This window comes from Bombus pyrosoma, linkage group LG11, assembly GCF_014825855.1.
Source record: "Bombus pyrosoma isolate SC7728 linkage group LG11, ASM1482585v1, whole genome shotgun sequence".
Taxonomy (NCBI): domain Eukaryota; kingdom Metazoa; phylum Arthropoda; class Insecta; order Hymenoptera; family Apidae; genus Bombus; species Bombus pyrosoma.
This window is the reverse complement of record NC_057780.1, coordinates 6,935,216-6,952,032: the sequence shown is the minus strand read 5'-3', so window position 1 is coordinate 6,952,032 and position 16,817 is coordinate 6,935,216. Positions and strand designations below refer to the sequence as shown.

The window sequence follows — 16,817 nt, the reverse complement described above, 5'->3', positions numbered from 1 at the left end:
ATTTCATCGTTACCTTCCCAATAATTTTTATTGAACAAAACTTGAAATATTTATAAACTAATAGTACGCATATATAATAATATAGATATATTTCATAAAGTAACAAATATGACAAGCGCTATTGCGCTGATTGTTACGCTGTTTGTTGATTTTTCGACTCAGTTTTTTCAGTGACCCCTGGAACTCAAACGATTGAACTAGAATTAAAAATATAATCTACGTTTATAATGGGAATTACAAGTTATTGCAAACATACAGTTGAATATGTACATAATTTCGTTCACAATTGTTGAGCAGTCATGTAAAATATTACTATACCTATTGTACATATTAAAATGCCTAAAATCCAATATTTTCTATAATTATTACATGTCTCATTTTGTAATTGTTTTTTATCGAATTTATCCTTTCCTTTGCGACGGGGTTTAAATTTTCGTTCAAATTTCTCTATTTCTTGTTGATTACGTATTTCTTCGGCTTGCCGCTTTTGTTCTAATAAAGCAGCTTCAGCTTGACGTTTTTCGTTTATTAGTTTGGCACAAATATCATCGCATTTTATACAAATTTCCTCTTTCTGCACCACAGAACAAATAAAATCTTTCTTAATACGTCTGCACACGCAAAACAGCTTCACCTTCTTGTTGCATTCCTTTTCATTCTTGCATGGACCAGGATGACAATCATTTATACATCGATGTCCACAAGGATACTGAAATGGAACATAATTAGCACATTTAACATTATAGTACATTTACTAGTAATATATATATAGACTGATTATTAATCTACAGTAATACATAATTTAATTACATTTTTGGGGCATTGATTCCCGCATTTGAGCAATTCATTACGTCTCTCAGCTTTAGCCGATGTTAATTCAGAACATCTATGATATAAAGTGCTTATACCACAATGGCATGAAATTTTAACTAATTGTTTGCAAGGGCTACATGGTGCAGGATGACAAGGTTCTGAGCATAAATGTGTGCATCCCTGTGGTCGTGGAAGTAAACATGGTTTTTCACACTCCATACACGGGGTACCATTCTTATTTTCTTCAGATGATGGTATTTTATGACAAATCAATTCGCATGTATGATTCGTGCATAATAACGTTTTCCCGCACAATCTTCCGCAAGATGTAGGTCTAGCCATGTGACAAGGCCATGGACGTGTTTCATGTCCTCCTAAACATGTAACTTGTACAGAAACTTCACATGGTGGACATGGTAATGTTTTTAGCTGATAAGTTTCCTTTTGTATGTCCCATGGTCCTGCTGGTTGCGTCTTTATGTCATTTTTGCTTACCTTTAGCCACACTTTTGTGTGGCAAACAGCTACACAAGAATGACCACATCGTTTATATACCATGCCGCAAATCTTTTTGCAAGGTGGACAGTGACCTTGATGGCATTTGTGAGTTTCTCGTTTGGGATGATGGCAAATCGGAGGTATTTTACATGGCTTATTGCAAGCTGGTGGCTTGATCTTTTTTACCGTGCCACATGGTACCGTTATCTTATTATATCCGCATCTACATTGAATAACGTCAGTTCGTGCGCACGGATAACAAGGGCCACTATGACAAGGAGCAGCACATTTATGTTTGCGGCAGTTTAAAGCATTATCGCATACTTTTTCGCACACGTTATACGTGTTTTTAATCAAGCAGTCGCAGCATTTCTTATTACACAAATGTCTTCCGCACAACCGCATTTGCATGCACTTTTTATTGCAATGAAATTCTTTGCCACATGCAATTTCTTTCTGATAGCTGCCACATCTACACGATTTTGTGACTACCTCTAAACACTGCCCACAACGATCTGTATGACATCTCATATTACAATAATGCGAACTGCAATTTAATAATTTTCCACATGTATCTCCACATGTGGGTAGCTGTTCTTGTTTGCAAGAAATGGCATAACGTTTTTTCCCACACGGACATGTTCTATTCTTCTCCGATGGACAGGGTCCACAGTCACCAATTAAATGACATTTACTTTGACATATGTGAACATTACAAGAAAGAGGTCTGCCACAAAGTTTATTACAAGTCCATAGACCTTCAGAGCATTGCTTTAATTCTTTGTTACTCTTACAGTGGCATTCTAGTAATAATATTTCTGGACAAGGAGGACATTCCCCTGAGTGACACACTTCTTTGCAAGTATGTGAACATAACTTATACTCTTTGTTACATTCAGTACCACAACTCCATTCTTTGGCATTGCATCGTCGTTGTTGAGGCATCTGTTTGCCACAGTAGCATTTAATAGATACCGTCTTTGCACAAGGAGGACATGGTCCAGGATGGCAAAGCAAAACACATTTGTGACCACATTCTGGTTGCAGCAGTTTGTCGCATGTTTCTCCACAGGAATGTGGAATATTCCATGGACTATATGGGGGATCTATGGTTTTTTTACAAAAGCATTTATAGTTACGAGGAATATCATCTTGATTATATTCCATACGACATTTTGGACTAAAATAATATTCATATATAATATTTAAATGAGCGTATTATCAATATACATATCTGTAGAACATTTTAAATTATTTCTTACCATGCCCATATTGATGTGATACCTTTCTCGCGTTTAACATTCAAACTATCCTGTATCCAATGCAAAATGCAAGACAGATGTAGGAAAGCAAAACACTTGTTACAATTCCAAATCTAGAACATTAACATATATTGTAATACAAAATGTATAACAAAGTTTATATACCATAAATTTATATAGTTTTAAAAAAACATACTGGATCTACTCTTTTTACAGTTGAAATACATATTAAACAAACAGCATTGCCAGATTGAAAAATATTAATTAAATATGATAAAATTTTTTCTGCATCTGCCTCTTTGCCTTGGTAGGCAGATATTACTTTTCCAACTATATTTTGTATATCCTCTTCATTTCTATCATCTTCATCCTCACTGGAAGATTCTAGATAAGCATTTGCTTCTAAATGTTTATTAATTGCTATTTTATTTTCTGCTTGAGCTTGTCTAAATTTCTGCATCTTTATTTAGAATTTTATCTTACTCATGAAATATGTAATAACTTTGTCCTGTAATGATGAAACATAAAACTGTATACAGAGATACGATCAATGATGTTAATAATATTACAAAAATGAAAAAAGAACATATTTTTCATATATAAAATAATAATTTATATTTACCTACGCTTACGTTTAAGTGAAGAAATATTTAACGTGTAAGTAGCTTACTATAGCATATCAATTCCGCGTGAACGATATATTTGAGGAAACAAATAAAGTATTTTCTTTGAAATGAATTACATTCGAGTTATTCAAAATATTCTGCCATATTCTTGCCACGCACTTCTTTATTACACAGTTAAAATATACAAACAACTCGACAATATATTTATTGGTTATTTTGTGGGAAATAATAACATAGATAGGAATCAATCATTAACGATGTGATCACTGATATCGTAAATTACATTTGATTGGTTAATTCAGACGAGATAAACAAATCTATCATTCAAAGAGATATGTTTTTTGATTTAACGAATTCAGAAGGATTTGCACAGCAGTGTCTTCCAATAACCTCTTTTTACTAAAGTGTATGGTTTGATAGTCATAATGCTAAACAATTTACTCAATTTACCCAATTTACTCAGAATTACAATCATATATGATTTAAAAGTAATTCAAACCATATTTACTTCTTTTGTAGTAAGTTATATGCAAAGCAAAAATCCAGCGAATGAGTTACGAAGGATATATGAAAATTTTAATCATCATATCGTGATAGCACCAAACTCATGATATTTAATTAATGAAAACCAAATTTCATATTCTACGTGATTAAAATTCTGATAAAAATAAAGAGCAATATACATTATGACAGTAGAGCTACAATGGCAGAAGAATTTATATGAAAATTATGGTCTACCGGATAATTATACGGATAGCTCATTCTTAGAACAATTACGCAAAATAAAACCAAATAATGTAACATTAATCGAAGCAATAACTTTCGGTGCCAGCATATGCATTCAGCTAAATATTGTCATTCTTTTTGTTATTATATTTATTTGGTTATACAATGAATGGGCCAGCCCTGATATCATATTTGTATTTGGGGTAATATTCACAATATTGGGTTATTTTATATATTGTTTGAAAGAGGCAAGTACTTTGATAGAGTTCACAAAACATGTTAGAACTGTATTGATTTTTCTTACATTTGGATATATTTTGTCACCTATTTTGAAAACTTTAACGGATACCATCAGTACAGATACAATTTATGCCATGACAATATTAATGTTTCTGGTGCATTTAATATTTAGTAAGTATGGTCCTTTACAGATCTCTTTGTCTGATTCTTTGTCCATAACATCTTCAATATTTGGCTCCTTAATGCTAGCATCCAGATTGGCATCTCCTTTACATGCCTTTTCTCTTCTCACTGTATCTGTTCAGTGTTTTGTTTTATTACCATTTTTAATGCATAAACTAACTAGCAAAATACTGATCTCAAGTCTTTTAACATTGAATACATTATATTTTCTTCTACTAGTTTCACAAATTCTTTCTTATGTATTTATTGCAACTATAGTATTTTTACATTTTATTTGTCCTTATTGGTATGTAAGATGCCAGAAGTATAAAGATAATATTTATGGGCCATGGGATGAAGCTGTTATTACTTCTTAGAAAATATTTAATATATTTTCTTCCACTTATTGTAATATATGGAATTGTAAATTTAAAAAAAAGGCATATTATAAATATTTATTATTAACACACAACATAATTTTAATATAGCAACAAAACATAACTATGAAAATGTATTTTACATATATATTATTGTGCTTAACAAAATTGTATTTCAAAATGATATACATTAACAATTTTCTAAATGTTCAATTATAATTCGAGAATGTTAATTAATAAAAGCATGAAGGTACTTTTTTAAAGTAAATTGTACTTCTATATAAATCATTTATTGAAAATTTGTATCTGTCGAATTATTATAATAAATACTGTCTACGAGAGTTTTGGCAGATGTTCGTAAATACACAGATATGTAAAAAAATATGTTATAAATTCGAATTATAGACGGGATGTTATTGTACAATTATAAACTGTAATAGCCTTTTAATCCTTCTAACAAGGGCTTCAACAAAGCTGTGATCCACCGTATTTTTTGCATATTCGTTATGTGTATCTAATAATTGTGTAATAAAGTTATCTGTAAATGTAGAAACAAGACCTTGTTTTAATTCCATTAGAGTTTCTGAAGATGCTTTCCATGCTACCATATCTTCATCTATACCTGCTGGAGATACTAAAACAGAAAAAATTTTTAATATTTCACTTAATATTTACTTAATATTTGAAGAATCGTTAATTATATTGTACCATTAATAGATGTCATATTACCTTGCATTCGGCTGTACCGTGACATTACTTGTATCATATAGAAATCCAAATGGCTCCACAGTATATATAATGCGTGTTCTATTATTAAAGAACAATACTTTATAGTTTGACGTTTTTCTTTCACCCACCGATTCAATCGCTGTTCCACTATTATTCGTTGCTTTTGCACATCGAGTTCCGCTTCCTCTTCGGACATATATTCTTTCAATTCGGTTGTACTCATTTCTCCTATCATTGCCGACTTGCTAATGAGAGTATCAATGTGAGGTAATTCGGTGTGCAATAAATTCGTAACAGATACAAGTTGATCAACGATCGTTCCTAAATGTACACCGCCAGAAGTGTCTTTCATTCTGTTTTCACTTCCTCCAGGTTTCAGCGTTAAATGAGGCTCAAACAGCACATTCCTTATTTTTTGATCCATTCTACTATGTTGCATCTGATTACGAGTGTATAGCATAATATTTGCAACTATTTGAACGCAAGAAATATGTTGCTGGTTTGCTTCTGTTTTCTCGTGGCACAAACGAACAGGAGCAGGCTGCAATTGAAATTTATACAACAGCGACAGCATTAATCTTTGTAATTCATACAAATGAGCACGAAGTTCTCTCATGCCACTAATGTCTCCTAATTTACAGTCATCGAATTCAGATTTAGCCAATTCGTCATCTACCAGTTTGTACATATCAATATTCGCAGATCGGGATATTACTCCTGTAAGACAGGCGATCTCTTTCAAGAAAAGTGTATTCGCTTTCGAAAAGGCATTTTGTAGTATTATTTTAACAATATCCCCGTGGCTCTGTAGAAAGCCACAAACTTGTATAGCACATGACTGGTTTTCTGTTCCCAGAGTAGTAAGCAGAGCATCGCAAAGGTACAAAGCTGGCAAGAAGATTTGCTGATAACGCTGACCAATGGAGGGTATGAAAGAATAGTCACCTCCTTCAAATCCTATGTGAACATCGGGATGTCGATCAAATACAATCATATTTGACATACATGATAAGATCCTATTTTCTAAAAGACTCTCAGCACCCAATCTTGTGGAGGCCATTCTACAAAATGTTGCCATTTTTGCTTCATACAAGTATAGCGGTCTTAACGTCTCAGGTTCGGGTTGTAGCATACACCGTAACATATTATCAGATTCTAAAAGACTGTCTATCATGTGCTTTAAATATCCTCTGCTAGCTAAATAAATGATCCAGGCATTGTCGTAATCCAATTCCAAGATTTTGTCTAGACAGGACAATGCTAACATTTTACAAACATCATGACCACCTGAACAATTATGGCATAAAATGTCCATCAATTTATTTCCAAAGCTATTTATCACTTGTATCGTCGCGTAACGATGAGAACGTTCTTGAACAGGCATTACTCTGTTCACTGAACTATCTAATTGACTAACGTACATTAAATCAATGATGTTCGTACTTTCTGATTTTTCTAAACCGACCACACAGAGGAAATTTAACAATGCTGCATATAAATGGGTTATTACTTTCTGTGAGGAAGCTCCTGCGTTCAAGATCCATTGCAGGATATGACTCAAAATGATCTTCATCATCGTTGTATTCGAGGGCGACGAAGGAAATGATTCGTTATCTATTTGCGTGAGAAAACTGTTTCGCAAATGTACAAGTAACATCAGAACTGTTCCAGATACTAAGGTCTTTATCTCGCTTAAAGCTTCGCAAGACGTCATTTTCTGTAACAAATCGTGGGATAGATTTAACAGCAGATTCTGTTTTTGTGGTGTAGGAAGTTGTTGATTCGTTGCAACACAGAACAGTATTTCTGTTGTTTGACACCAGCCCTCTACGAATTTGACAGTGGCATAAGATAAAAGCTTTGTTTGATTCTTTTTCAAAGCGTATGTCAAAATTTTCTGTACTTCTTGTTGCATGAGATTGCGCTGAGTCGCGGTTGCACTACTTTGAGTAACAGCCAATTCTTCTGTGATAAGAGAATGTAGCTTTCTTATGTCTATAAGTCGAGGGCCCCCTATCAATGTAACTGGAACGCTACATCGTCCTAAAACCATCTCTACTTGTGATGGATCGAAGAAATCTAGAGATAATGGTGATTCCAATTGAAGCTGAAATTCGATATAATGCAGAAGGTCCATCAGAAGTTTCTGTGATGGCACAATTTGCCCTTTTTCTTGACCAAAGTTTCCAACTAATCGTTGAACCAGAGAATTTTGTAAGCTTCCACCAGCGACACGTAATTCAATTGCGGCTATCTTTAATAACCACGACATACAACCAAGCTCTGTTGCTTTGTTCTGTCCCTCAAATGGTAATTTCGTGAGATGTCTTTGTACGAAGTCTTGATTTACGCTAGTTCGCAAAAATCTCAATACAGGAACAGATGTCTTGTTATTTACAGCTAACGTATGAAGGAAACAATAGCAAGCTTCTGTTATTTTGTCACGGCCACGTTCAAGAGATTGCTCTAAAATTCCTAATATTGAATGCAGACATGTTCGTGGGAAGCCCAGAATACCAGGTTGCTGTAGAACGGTTTTTCTAATATCTTTGGTAATCTCAAATCCTAACAGGTAGTGAGAAAGATTTGGTGTAGGTCGTATAATACTTTGCATCATCAAAAGCAAAATACGTTCTTTGCAGCTACCAGTATACTGCTTTTCGTTTTCCGTATCTTCATCGAAAGTTGTATCTGCATCTAAGCATTCCACGAAACCGTGCCTGATATTTGTGGTTAAAGTAGGAGTAGCTGTAAACGTAGAAAGCAATTCGGAATCTGCTCCTGGTTCGTTGGTCACTTCATGAATAACTCCGACAGCATGAAACGCGTGTTGTGGAAGCCAAGAACTATACGAAACATATTTAGCAACATTGATCATATAATCAGGCTTTTTCGACTGTGGATCCACCTCTAAAAGTAATCTTGATAGTCCGGTCAAAATTTTGTTTATCGATTTCGCAGCGGCTAATTGAGCCATGTAGTTGTGCTGCGTTTTTAATCCTCTTTCCAATATTTCCAAACAATACAATGTGCCGTTTTCAAGATTCTTTTTAGCAGGAAACTGTTCATAAGTATCGAAATGAGTACAACCTTTATCAAGAATATATAGTATAACATGAAGTAATTCGGATTTGGAATGTAATTGGGTCATTATATGATAACCAGGAGCAGAATTAACTATTGTAACTTCTCCATTCTGGAGCTCCATCTTGCATCCAATGAAATCTTCTACAGCTGGTTCATATTGTTTAATAAGCTTTGAAAATATTTTTAAACAAGCTTCTGCAACTTCCCATTTTTCTCCTGGGTTCTTGTATGACCGTGTATGAAACTTTAAAAAGACAGTATTAATAATAAAATGTAAATACGGATCAAAGCCCGGATTACGCTGCCCCATTCCTAATAGTCGTAATACAGGAAAATCAGTAAGAACGTCTAAAAGTTCTAACATTGCTCGTGTTAATGGATATCTTTCATTCTTTGATTCAACCTCCTCTAATTCACTTTGAACTCCTCTTGGTTGATAGCTGCTTATCGTTGGTATAGTTGAAAGTATTTGCGCAGCCTCCAAACTTTGCCATACGGTGGATGAACTTTCGGGCGATCTAGCTAACGCAGCGAGTGTTCGTATCAAAACACTCTTCAGCGGAATCGGTATTCCACAACTGACTAAACCGATTAAAGATGGTAATACTTTCCACCCTGGATGATCGCATATTGCTATCCTTGATATTTCGTCGTTTTTCGCGATCACTTGAACGACCAACAGCACTGCTTCAAGACCTTTACTTTCTTCGGGCGTAATGCCTTTGGGATGGCTCCTTTGTCGGTAAACAGTGTCTTGACTGGGAGGTAGTTCTTTCCTAAGATTATCATAGTACTGGCTTAGAGATTTAAAAAAGTGATCCCACGAAATTGTTGTTGAACCTGAAGATCCTATAAATTTTTTTTACTTTTGAATATTCCTTTATTCATTCAATAAAAACAATAATATATTTTTAAAACACAAATTACTTACCATTTGGTTTAAGAAAATTGAACGCTTGCCGTGCTGCTTGTGTAGAAGATGCAAGAGATGCGATCATTTTAAGATATGGAACAAATAATCCCGCCGGTAATATTTCACCAGCAAGGCGTACAAATTTAAAAAGAGCAACTTGTCTAGATGGCAAGCGATTAATGTATGTAGTAGCAGATGCGTGCGTAGAATCATGACTGGAGTGATGACACCAATAGTCCATGACTAATTCAAGTTTCAGAGGGTCTTCTTTATATAATTCCGCCACAGTTAACATTAGATATTCAAAATGATTATCTAGATTCAAGGGTGGTTTGATACCCTCTTGCTGGTATGCCTGAATCAAACGCATAGACTCGTCCACTCGACTCCGTAGATCCTTAACTTTTAAGGGCATCAATAATATAAAATCGGAAATAAGAGAGTGGAAATAGCGGATATAAAATTCTTCGTAATATATGCTCTTGTTTCTAAATAATAATTCAGCCATAAAATGAAAACATTTGTTTGTTAAAGCTGCTTCCAGTAGTCTCTCGTCTTCAATAGTAATATTCAAGACCTGTACGTTAGCTGTAGTTTTTATTGTTGTAAGAGCAACTGCAAAAGCAAATTGTATAAGTCCGCGTAATTTAGCACACTCCCAATTGATGTTCATTGATATTAATTTTTGATATAGTTCGTCGTGTGCTCCTCTTTCTGCAATTAATGGCATAGAATTGATCAATTCTGAAATAAAAGCTCTATATAATATAACAAATCACAACACAAAATCTATATTTATAGTCGACTAAAGAATATACCTTCGCCATTTTCATGACTATGTAACGAGCTAAAATTGATGGCATTTAATACACTCATTATAATAGCAAGCGTAACTTTATCCATACCACCTTCATACGTTTCATCAATTTGTTTCGTTTGTAATAAAGATAGTAAACGAAATAAGATTGGATTTGGTAATGAAGATTGTGCAGACCATAAATATAATATATCTGCTAAATCTTGTCTAGAATCATTGTAAAGTTTCATGACCATGTATCGATGCTTTGATCCACCTAATGCCCGATTTTTTTCTAGTAGGTCTTGCTCCTTCACAGGATCCATTTTTTCTAATAATGATAAAATCCTATCTAATAAGCCATCTTCTTGTAATTTATTTGTATACTCCGTAATATGTCTCAGAAGAGCTATTGGGGCATCAATATTCCAACTATGTCCCATTCTTGCCTGTATAAGCATTCTTAAAGTTGATGTGAGCGCTTTCTTTCCATCATAATATAATAAAATAGCTGTTAATCCTCTAGGTAAACCAGGGTGATGAGGCATTTGTAGTTGAGCAGTGCATAAAAGATCTAATGCCATGAACTCATTAAGTTCATACATGTCTGATATAATAAGGGTTTCATCGACCAATTCTTTTGACAACAACTGATGTCCTAAGCCAGGAAGTGTAATACCATCTGTTGCTCCCTTTGTTATTTCTTCTCTGCTGTTCACATTCTGCGGCTGCAATAGAATATATCTTAAACCATATATTATGCAAATTTGTAATATTTTTGTTGTCTCACATAATCTTAAATACATGATGTCATATAATCACTTACAGGATTTTTTAAAAGAGTTAAAAAATTTTGCCTATGGTTACGTAAAGCTTCTGTAAATTCAGGATATTGAAGGTCATAAGTTGTTGGAGAAGAAGTAATATATCGTTCCACAAGACTCTGTAGTTCTTTGTAAGGAGTCCACATATCCTGTGTAATTTCCTTTTCTATAAAATTCATAAAATAACATTTTGTTAATAATTTATATGATTAATCAGAATAATATAAAAAATAAAATAGAATATATATATATATATATATATATAATTGATTAAAAATATTTTTCTAAGGCTATATAACACTATAATAAAATGCTAAAATATAGGAATTGTTGCATTATGTTAAAAGGAATACAGTTCAAATATCTATTAATCATTTATATGATGCAGGTTAGATTTTTCATGTGACATTAAAGATATGGATCAATCATATAAATTAAAAATTACCTTCGGTCATTTTGTTACGGTAAATAAAATGTTATAAAAACACAAATCTGGCGGAACAAAATATAGTACTTAAATATAATGAAAGGAAAGAAATCTCGTGCAACATAATACAAATACCGGTCCTCTGGCGGGAACGATAGATTTATTGATAATCATAAACCATTGAACAACTATACACGAGATGCAATTGCTATAAGCATATCTTATTTTTAAAAATTACACCAGAGAACGTATTCACATTAAAATTTTTTTTATTTTTAACTTGAGAGTTTAATTTATCGCTCAGTATTTGACCTATAATAGCCTATAATCAATGTTTATTTGAACAAAGAATAGTTTTAATTCTTTCTTTCTATAACGTACTTATATACACGAATACCAAATAATTTGCTTGGTCTTATTTCGATTGTAGGTAGCGCAACTAGAAGCTGACTTTAATCTATGCTTTTTTCTTTCGAGTCGCGATGTTTCTCAGTTAGTAATTTAAATGACGTTGTTATTTTATTACTTTTCTTGTATTGTAAAATTCGTAAATTCGTAAGTTCACATCACGGTTTACGTAACATATATAAAACTACATAAATGTACGATGCGGAACGATTAGATATGTGATGTAAAATATACATATGTCACCGGCCGGTAATTTTGTGTACGTGGTCAGTTAATGAGGAAAACTATCATTTGAATTCATGTAGTTCATTTAGCATGTAATTGCTATTTTTTTGTTGAAGCAATATGTTTATTATTTCGTTCATTTATCTCTTAATCGCGTACGTTCGATATTTTCTATTCTACTATCTCTTTTCTATGGAGTATCATAACCTATTGCTGACAATGACAAACGCCATGTGTTTTTCGTTATAGCTTTTATTGATATGATAACTAGGGTGCTTCAGGATTTAACAGCCGAGCTTCGTCAGTGTAATCTATGGCTATATTCAAGCAAAAAATGTTATATAACTCACTTAAAACTTTATTAAAAAGTTATAATAAAAAAGCACAATATAATAGGAACAATAATAAATTTGTAGTTACAATGCTGTAAAACAAGAATAAGTATAGATTAGATAAGTATAAGACTCATTTTGATATTACTTCATCTCAATGTGAATCAATAAACCCTTTATGTTATTTTATCACATGTATCAATATTACTTGTTCAATATATTCTTTTTCCTGAAGTTGTTTTTTATTTTAATATAAAAATATGTTAACAAAGTTCGGCTGTTGAACATTGAGACATCTTGTATAATAATGCATTGAAGATTTTAGCATATAATATTTCTGAGTATTTACCTGCTTTCCGCATGTGATACAAGTGTAGTTTTTATCACAAATAAATAAATATAATATCAGTATGAATGATAGTACATTTTTTATAGGTAAATTTTATAAAGGTGGTGTTTTAATTATTTAAGAGAGTAACACCTCATAGCCTCATCAATATGGTTACATTGATGAAGACAAGAGGTTTGCGTATGTCTGCACAGAAGCAGGAGACTCTTTTGAAATTGACTGTGTTATCTCTTGCAGCAATTTTATGTAAGTTTCCTAAATTAAAATAAGAAGAATTCTTGTAATATTCTAAGTAAATGTAATCTTTTTTTATAGCTTTTGCAACAAGATTGTTCTCTGTCTTAAGATTTGAGAGTGTTATCCATGAATTTGATCCATATTTTAATTATCGCACAACAAAGTATTTAGCAGAAAATGGGTTTTATAGTTTTCATAATTGGTTTGATGATCGTGTTTGGTATCCTCTTGGGAGGATAATTGGAGGTATGTTCCTGTGTATTAATTTTTAATCGTAATATACTTTAATCATTAATTATTTCAGGAACAATATATCCAGGATTAATGATAACATCAGCAGCATTATATCGTCTTTCATGGCTATTAAATATTACCTTAGATATACGTACTATTTGTGTCTTCCTAGCTCCATTATTTTCTAGTTTGACAACAATTATTACTTACTTACTTACCAAAGAACTGAAGGTAAAAATATATTCAATATATATGTAGTACTTTTAGTATAATAAACCAAAAATATATTACTTTGTGTATGATTTTAAGGATTCTGCATCAGGATTGTTTGCTGCAGCTATGATTGCAATTGTACCTGGTTATATATCACGATCAGTGGCAGGATCTTATGATAATGAAGGCATAGCTATTTTTTGTATGTTATTTACATATTACATGTGGATCAAAGCAGTTAAAACTGGAGCAATTTGTTGGGCAACATGTGCTGCTCTTGCATATTTTTATATGGTGTCTTCTTGGGGTGGCTATGTATTCCTAATTAATCTAATTCCTTTACATGTATTAACTTTGATGGTGACTGGCAGGTTTTCTCATAGAATATACATTGCATACAGTATTGTATATTGTTTAGGAACAATTTTATCTATGCAAATATCTTTTGTTGGTTTTCAACCTGTTCAGAGCTCTGAACATATGCTTGTAAGTATAAAATATAGTATCTCTGTTTTGTAGAAAATACTCTCTAGACAAAATTAATTTATATTTTGTACAGGCATTGGGAGTTTTTGGACTTTGCCAGATTCATGCTCTAGTTGATTATCTACGTAGTAAAGTGTCACAAGATGACTTCGAAATATTATTCCGTGGTCTTGTTATTTCTGTAGTTACTATTTCATTTGTATTAGGTGTTATCTTAACCATTACAGGTATATACAATAATGATAATATATTTCTTTAGATTATAAAGAACATTTATTAATTTTTTTATCATCCTAAATTGCAAGGAAAAATATCTCCATGGACTGGCCGCTTTTATTCTCTTTTGGACCCGTCTTATGCAAAGAATCACATACCGATAATTGCGTCTGTTTCGGAACATCAACCAACATCATGGAGCTCTTTTTACTTTGATCTTCAGATTTTAGTATTTCTATTTCCCTCGGGTCTATACTTCTGTTTTTCTAAGTTAACAGATTCAAATATTTTTCTCATCTTGTATGGAGTTACAAGTCTATACTTTGCTGTGAGTAAAAAGTTTTCATTAAAAATTCGTTAAAAATTAATGTCGAAAATTCGAACAAGCATTTAAATTTTAAACTATACAGGGTGTAATGGTTCGATTAATGTTGGTTCTGGCTCCAGTAATGTGTATTTTGGGTGGCATCGGAGCTTCCTCTTTACTTGTCACTTATATGAAACAAGTAGAAAGAGGAAAAGTTACAGATAAAAAGTCGAAAAAGTTTGAAAGTAATTATATACTCAGAAGTGAGGTAATTACAATGAACATCCTTTCTTAACTTTCATTTTTTACGAAATTTTATATTGACATATTGATTTTCAGATTGCCACGCTCTTTATAACAGTAATGTGTATTCTCTTCTTTTCGTATACTATCCACTGTACGTGGGTTACAGCAGAAGCTTATAGTTCGCCTAGTATCGTGTTATCGGCGCGTTCCCCAGATGGTGGTCGTATGATCTTTGATGATTTTAGAGAAGCGTATTATTGGTTACGGATGAATACACCAGAAGTAATTTTATAAGTCTACCTAGACAATTTCCTGTTAATCTGCAACATTTAAAATTACGTTTCTTAACTGCAGAATGCCAAAGTAATGTCTTGGTGGGATTATGGATACCAGATCACGGCGATGGCGAATCGTACCATTTTAGTAGACAACAATACATGGAACAATACTCACATATCAAGAGTCGGCCAAGCAATGGCAAGCTCTGAGGAAAAAGCTTACGAAATAATGAGAGAACTAGATGTTAATTATGTTCTTGTTATTTTTGGAGGACTTACAGGCTACTCGTCAGATGGTATTACAATTAATATATAAACCTAAATCAAGCTATAACTTAAAATTGTCTAAGGACTTGTTCAATTATGATTTCAGACATTAATAAGTTCCTATGGATGGTGCGTATTGGCGGAAGCACTGAAAAAGGGAAATCTATAACAGAGTGGGATTATTATAACTCTGCAGGAGAATTCCGAGTTGACAAAGAAGGTTCTCCAATTTTGCTCAATTGTCTTATGTATAAAATGTGTTATTACAGATTCGGTCAAGTTTATACAGAAGGGGGTAAGTTTTTTTATTATGACATGAATATAATTTATACTAGTTTAAAATAAATATGATTTGAATAATTTTATGATTAAACAGGCAAACCCTCTGGATATGACAGAGTTAGGAACATGGAAATTGGTAATAAAGACTTTGAGCTAGACATGTTAGAAGAAGCTTACACTACAGAACATTGGCTTGTACGAATTTATAAAGTGAAAGATTTAAGAAACAGAGGAATTTAAAAAAGATATGGACTAATAAGAAAAAAGTAATATTATCACATCTCTGTAAACTGTTTCATAATTTCACTTGCTTATAAGTTTTATAATTGTCTATAAGATATCAACATGGCACTAAATACAGAATTACAATTTCCATTAAATAGTGTAATTGAAACTTTTATAAAAAATATACTCAGGCCTCATTATATACATACATTATTTTAATAAATATAGTTATATCGATTTATGAAATAATTTTGGAAATAATCTTTATAATAATCGAAAAGAATCCAGCAGCATATTTATTTTAATAGGGTTTATAAGAACGTACTATTATCTGTAACTTAAAGAATATATATATTCTGGGTATAGTTTATCAAGTTGAATATTCTTAGAGAAGCATTTATTTTAAACGTTAAATTATTAAACGATCCCTGTGTTCAAAGATAATGATCATCTTCGTAATTGCTTCCTACATACACATAAGTAATTACATTTAATAAAATGACTAAATTTTATGAAAAATGTAATTTCATTACTTATACTTACTGAGAATTAATAGGGTAAAGATTTATTATGCCATTAATTATGTGTTCATATGGAGAATAAATTTGCATTAAAGAAGATTTCTTTTGTAACCAAGGATCATAAACTCGAAACCTGTCAGAAACATCAGTAGTAGTATACGATGTAAAATAGTACCAATTGATTATAAAGTGATTTCGAATTGTGGTGCATGTATATATATATGTATGAACATATGTATATTAGGAATACGTACCAATTTATCATCCATATGCTTTAGAAACGCATGCCTTATATCGTATGTTTTGTGGATGTGTATGAAAATATGTGATTTTCTGGTGAAGATGGAAATAAATGTAAACAGACAGCATTTGTTTTTTATACATACATTTTATTCGATATATTTTACAGATTGTAAAACCATTAAAACTCCTGAACGATAAGTGTCTTTTGTTTCAGAAATATCAAGTCATCTATGTGAATTAATACGAATTGCAATGTTTATACAATTAC

General features: G+C 32.3%; 4 protein-coding genes across 8 annotated transcripts; 2 read left to right on the top strand and 2 right to left on the bottom strand.

Moving 5' to 3' along the window:
* Positions 1-9: 9 nt before the first annotated feature.
* Positions 10-3,337, bottom strand: LOC122572486 (NF-X1-type zinc finger protein NFXL1). Of its 2 annotated transcripts, none has more exons than XM_043737463.1 (6): positions 3,196-3,337; positions 2,770-3,081; positions 2,574-2,686; positions 811-2,491; positions 319-709; positions 10-197 (listed from the first exon to the last, which is right to left on the bottom strand). In XM_043737463.1, the coding sequence occupies exons 2-6, from the start codon at positions 3,031-3,033 to the stop codon at positions 58-60; spliced, it is 2,589 nt and encodes an 862-aa protein (XP_043593398.1). In that variant the 5' UTR covers positions 3,034-3,081; positions 3,196-3,337; the 3' UTR covers positions 10-57. The 2 variants fall into 2 exon arrangements, with proteins under 2 accessions (XP_043593398.1, XP_043593399.1); XM_043737464.1 differs by having other exon boundaries at positions 3,200-3,337.
* A 535-nt stretch (positions 3,338-3,872) lies between these two features.
* On the top strand, positions 3,873-4,824 carry LOC122572494 (phosphatidylinositol N-acetylglucosaminyltransferase subunit C). Its single transcript, XM_043737491.1, has one exon. It carries the CDS (start codon positions 3,886-3,888, stop codon positions 4,702-4,704), a length of 819 nt encoding a protein of 272 aa, XP_043593426.1. The 5' UTR covers positions 3,873-3,885; the 3' UTR covers positions 4,705-4,824.
* Positions 4,825-4,911: 87 nt separating this feature from the next.
* LOC122572471 (nuclear pore complex protein Nup205) lies at positions 4,912-11,634 on the bottom strand. Of its 2 annotated transcripts, none has more exons than XM_043737436.1 (6): positions 11,499-11,634; positions 11,056-11,219; positions 10,252-10,957; positions 9,452-10,177; positions 5,434-9,369; positions 4,912-5,338 (listed from the first exon to the last, which is right to left on the bottom strand). In XM_043737436.1, exons 1-6 carry the CDS (start codon positions 11,506-11,508, stop codon positions 5,118-5,120), a joined length of 5,763 nt encoding a protein of 1,920 aa, XP_043593371.1. In that variant the 5' UTR covers positions 11,509-11,634; the 3' UTR covers positions 4,912-5,117. The 2 variants fall into 2 exon arrangements, with proteins under 2 accessions (XP_043593371.1, XP_043593373.1); XM_043737438.1 differs by having other exon boundaries at positions 9,452-10,147.
* Positions 11,635-11,897: 263 nt separating this feature from the next.
* LOC122572423 (dolichyl-diphosphooligosaccharide--protein glycosyltransferase subunit STT3A) lies at positions 11,898-16,674 on the top strand. Of its 3 annotated transcripts, none has more exons than XM_043737365.1 (12): positions 11,898-12,035; positions 12,881-13,040; positions 13,110-13,277; positions 13,336-13,496; positions 13,575-13,964; positions 14,038-14,191; positions 14,270-14,508; positions 14,591-14,755; positions 14,827-15,015; positions 15,088-15,307; positions 15,385-15,573; positions 15,655-16,674. In XM_043737365.1, the coding sequence occupies exons 2-12, from the start codon at positions 12,944-12,946 to the stop codon at positions 15,798-15,800; spliced, it is 2,118 nt and encodes a 705-aa protein (XP_043593300.1). In that variant the 5' UTR covers positions 11,898-12,035; positions 12,881-12,943; the 3' UTR covers positions 15,801-16,674. The 3 variants fall into 3 exon arrangements, with proteins under 3 accessions (XP_043593300.1, XP_043593301.1, XP_043593302.1); XM_043737366.1 differs by having other exon boundaries at positions 11,953-12,147; XM_043737367.1 differs by having other exon boundaries at positions 11,953-12,154.
* Positions 16,675-16,817: the final 143 nt, after the last annotated feature.

What these genes read in the sequence shown, in the direction of transcription:
- LOC122572486 (XM_043737463.1), bottom strand. Translation starts at nt 3,033, where the DNA reads ATGCAGAAATTTAGACAAGCTCAAGCAGAAAATAAAATAGCAATTAAT. An exon ending in CTGTAAAAAGAGTAGATCCA is followed by an intron (nt 2,687 to 2,769) that starts GTATGTTTTTTT and finishes TTAATGTTCTAG; the next exon opens with ATTTGGAATTGTAACAAGTG. An exon ending in ATCACATCAATATGGGCATG is followed by an intron (nt 2,492 to 2,573) that starts GTAAGAAATAAT and finishes ATATTATTTTAG; the next exon opens with TCCAAAATGTCGTATGGAAT.
- LOC122572494 (XM_043737491.1), top strand. Translation starts at nt 3,886, where the DNA reads ATGACAGTAGAGCTACAATGGCAGAAGAATTTATATGAAAATTATGGT.
- LOC122572471 (XM_043737436.1), bottom strand. An exon ending in TAACTCTTTTAAAAAATCCT is followed by an intron (nt 10,958 to 11,055) that starts GTAAGTGATTAT and finishes ATTCTATTGCAG; the next exon opens with CCGCAGAATGTGAACAGCAG. An exon ending in CAATTTTCTTAAACCAAATG is followed by an intron (nt 9,370 to 9,451) that starts GTAAGTAATTTG and finishes AAAAATTTATAG; the next exon opens with GATCTTCAGGTTCAACAACA.
- LOC122572423 (XM_043737365.1), top strand. Translation starts at nt 12,944, where the DNA reads ATGGTTACATTGATGAAGACAAGAGGTTTGCGTATGTCTGCACAGAAG. An exon ending in TCTTGGGAGGATAATTGGAG is followed by an intron (nt 13,278 to 13,335) that starts GTATGTTCCTGT and finishes TAATTATTTCAG; the next exon opens with GAACAATATATCCAGGATTA. An exon ending in TACAGGCTACTCGTCAGATG is followed by an intron (nt 15,308 to 15,384) that starts GTATTACAATTA and finishes TTATGATTTCAG; the next exon opens with ACATTAATAAGTTCCTATGG.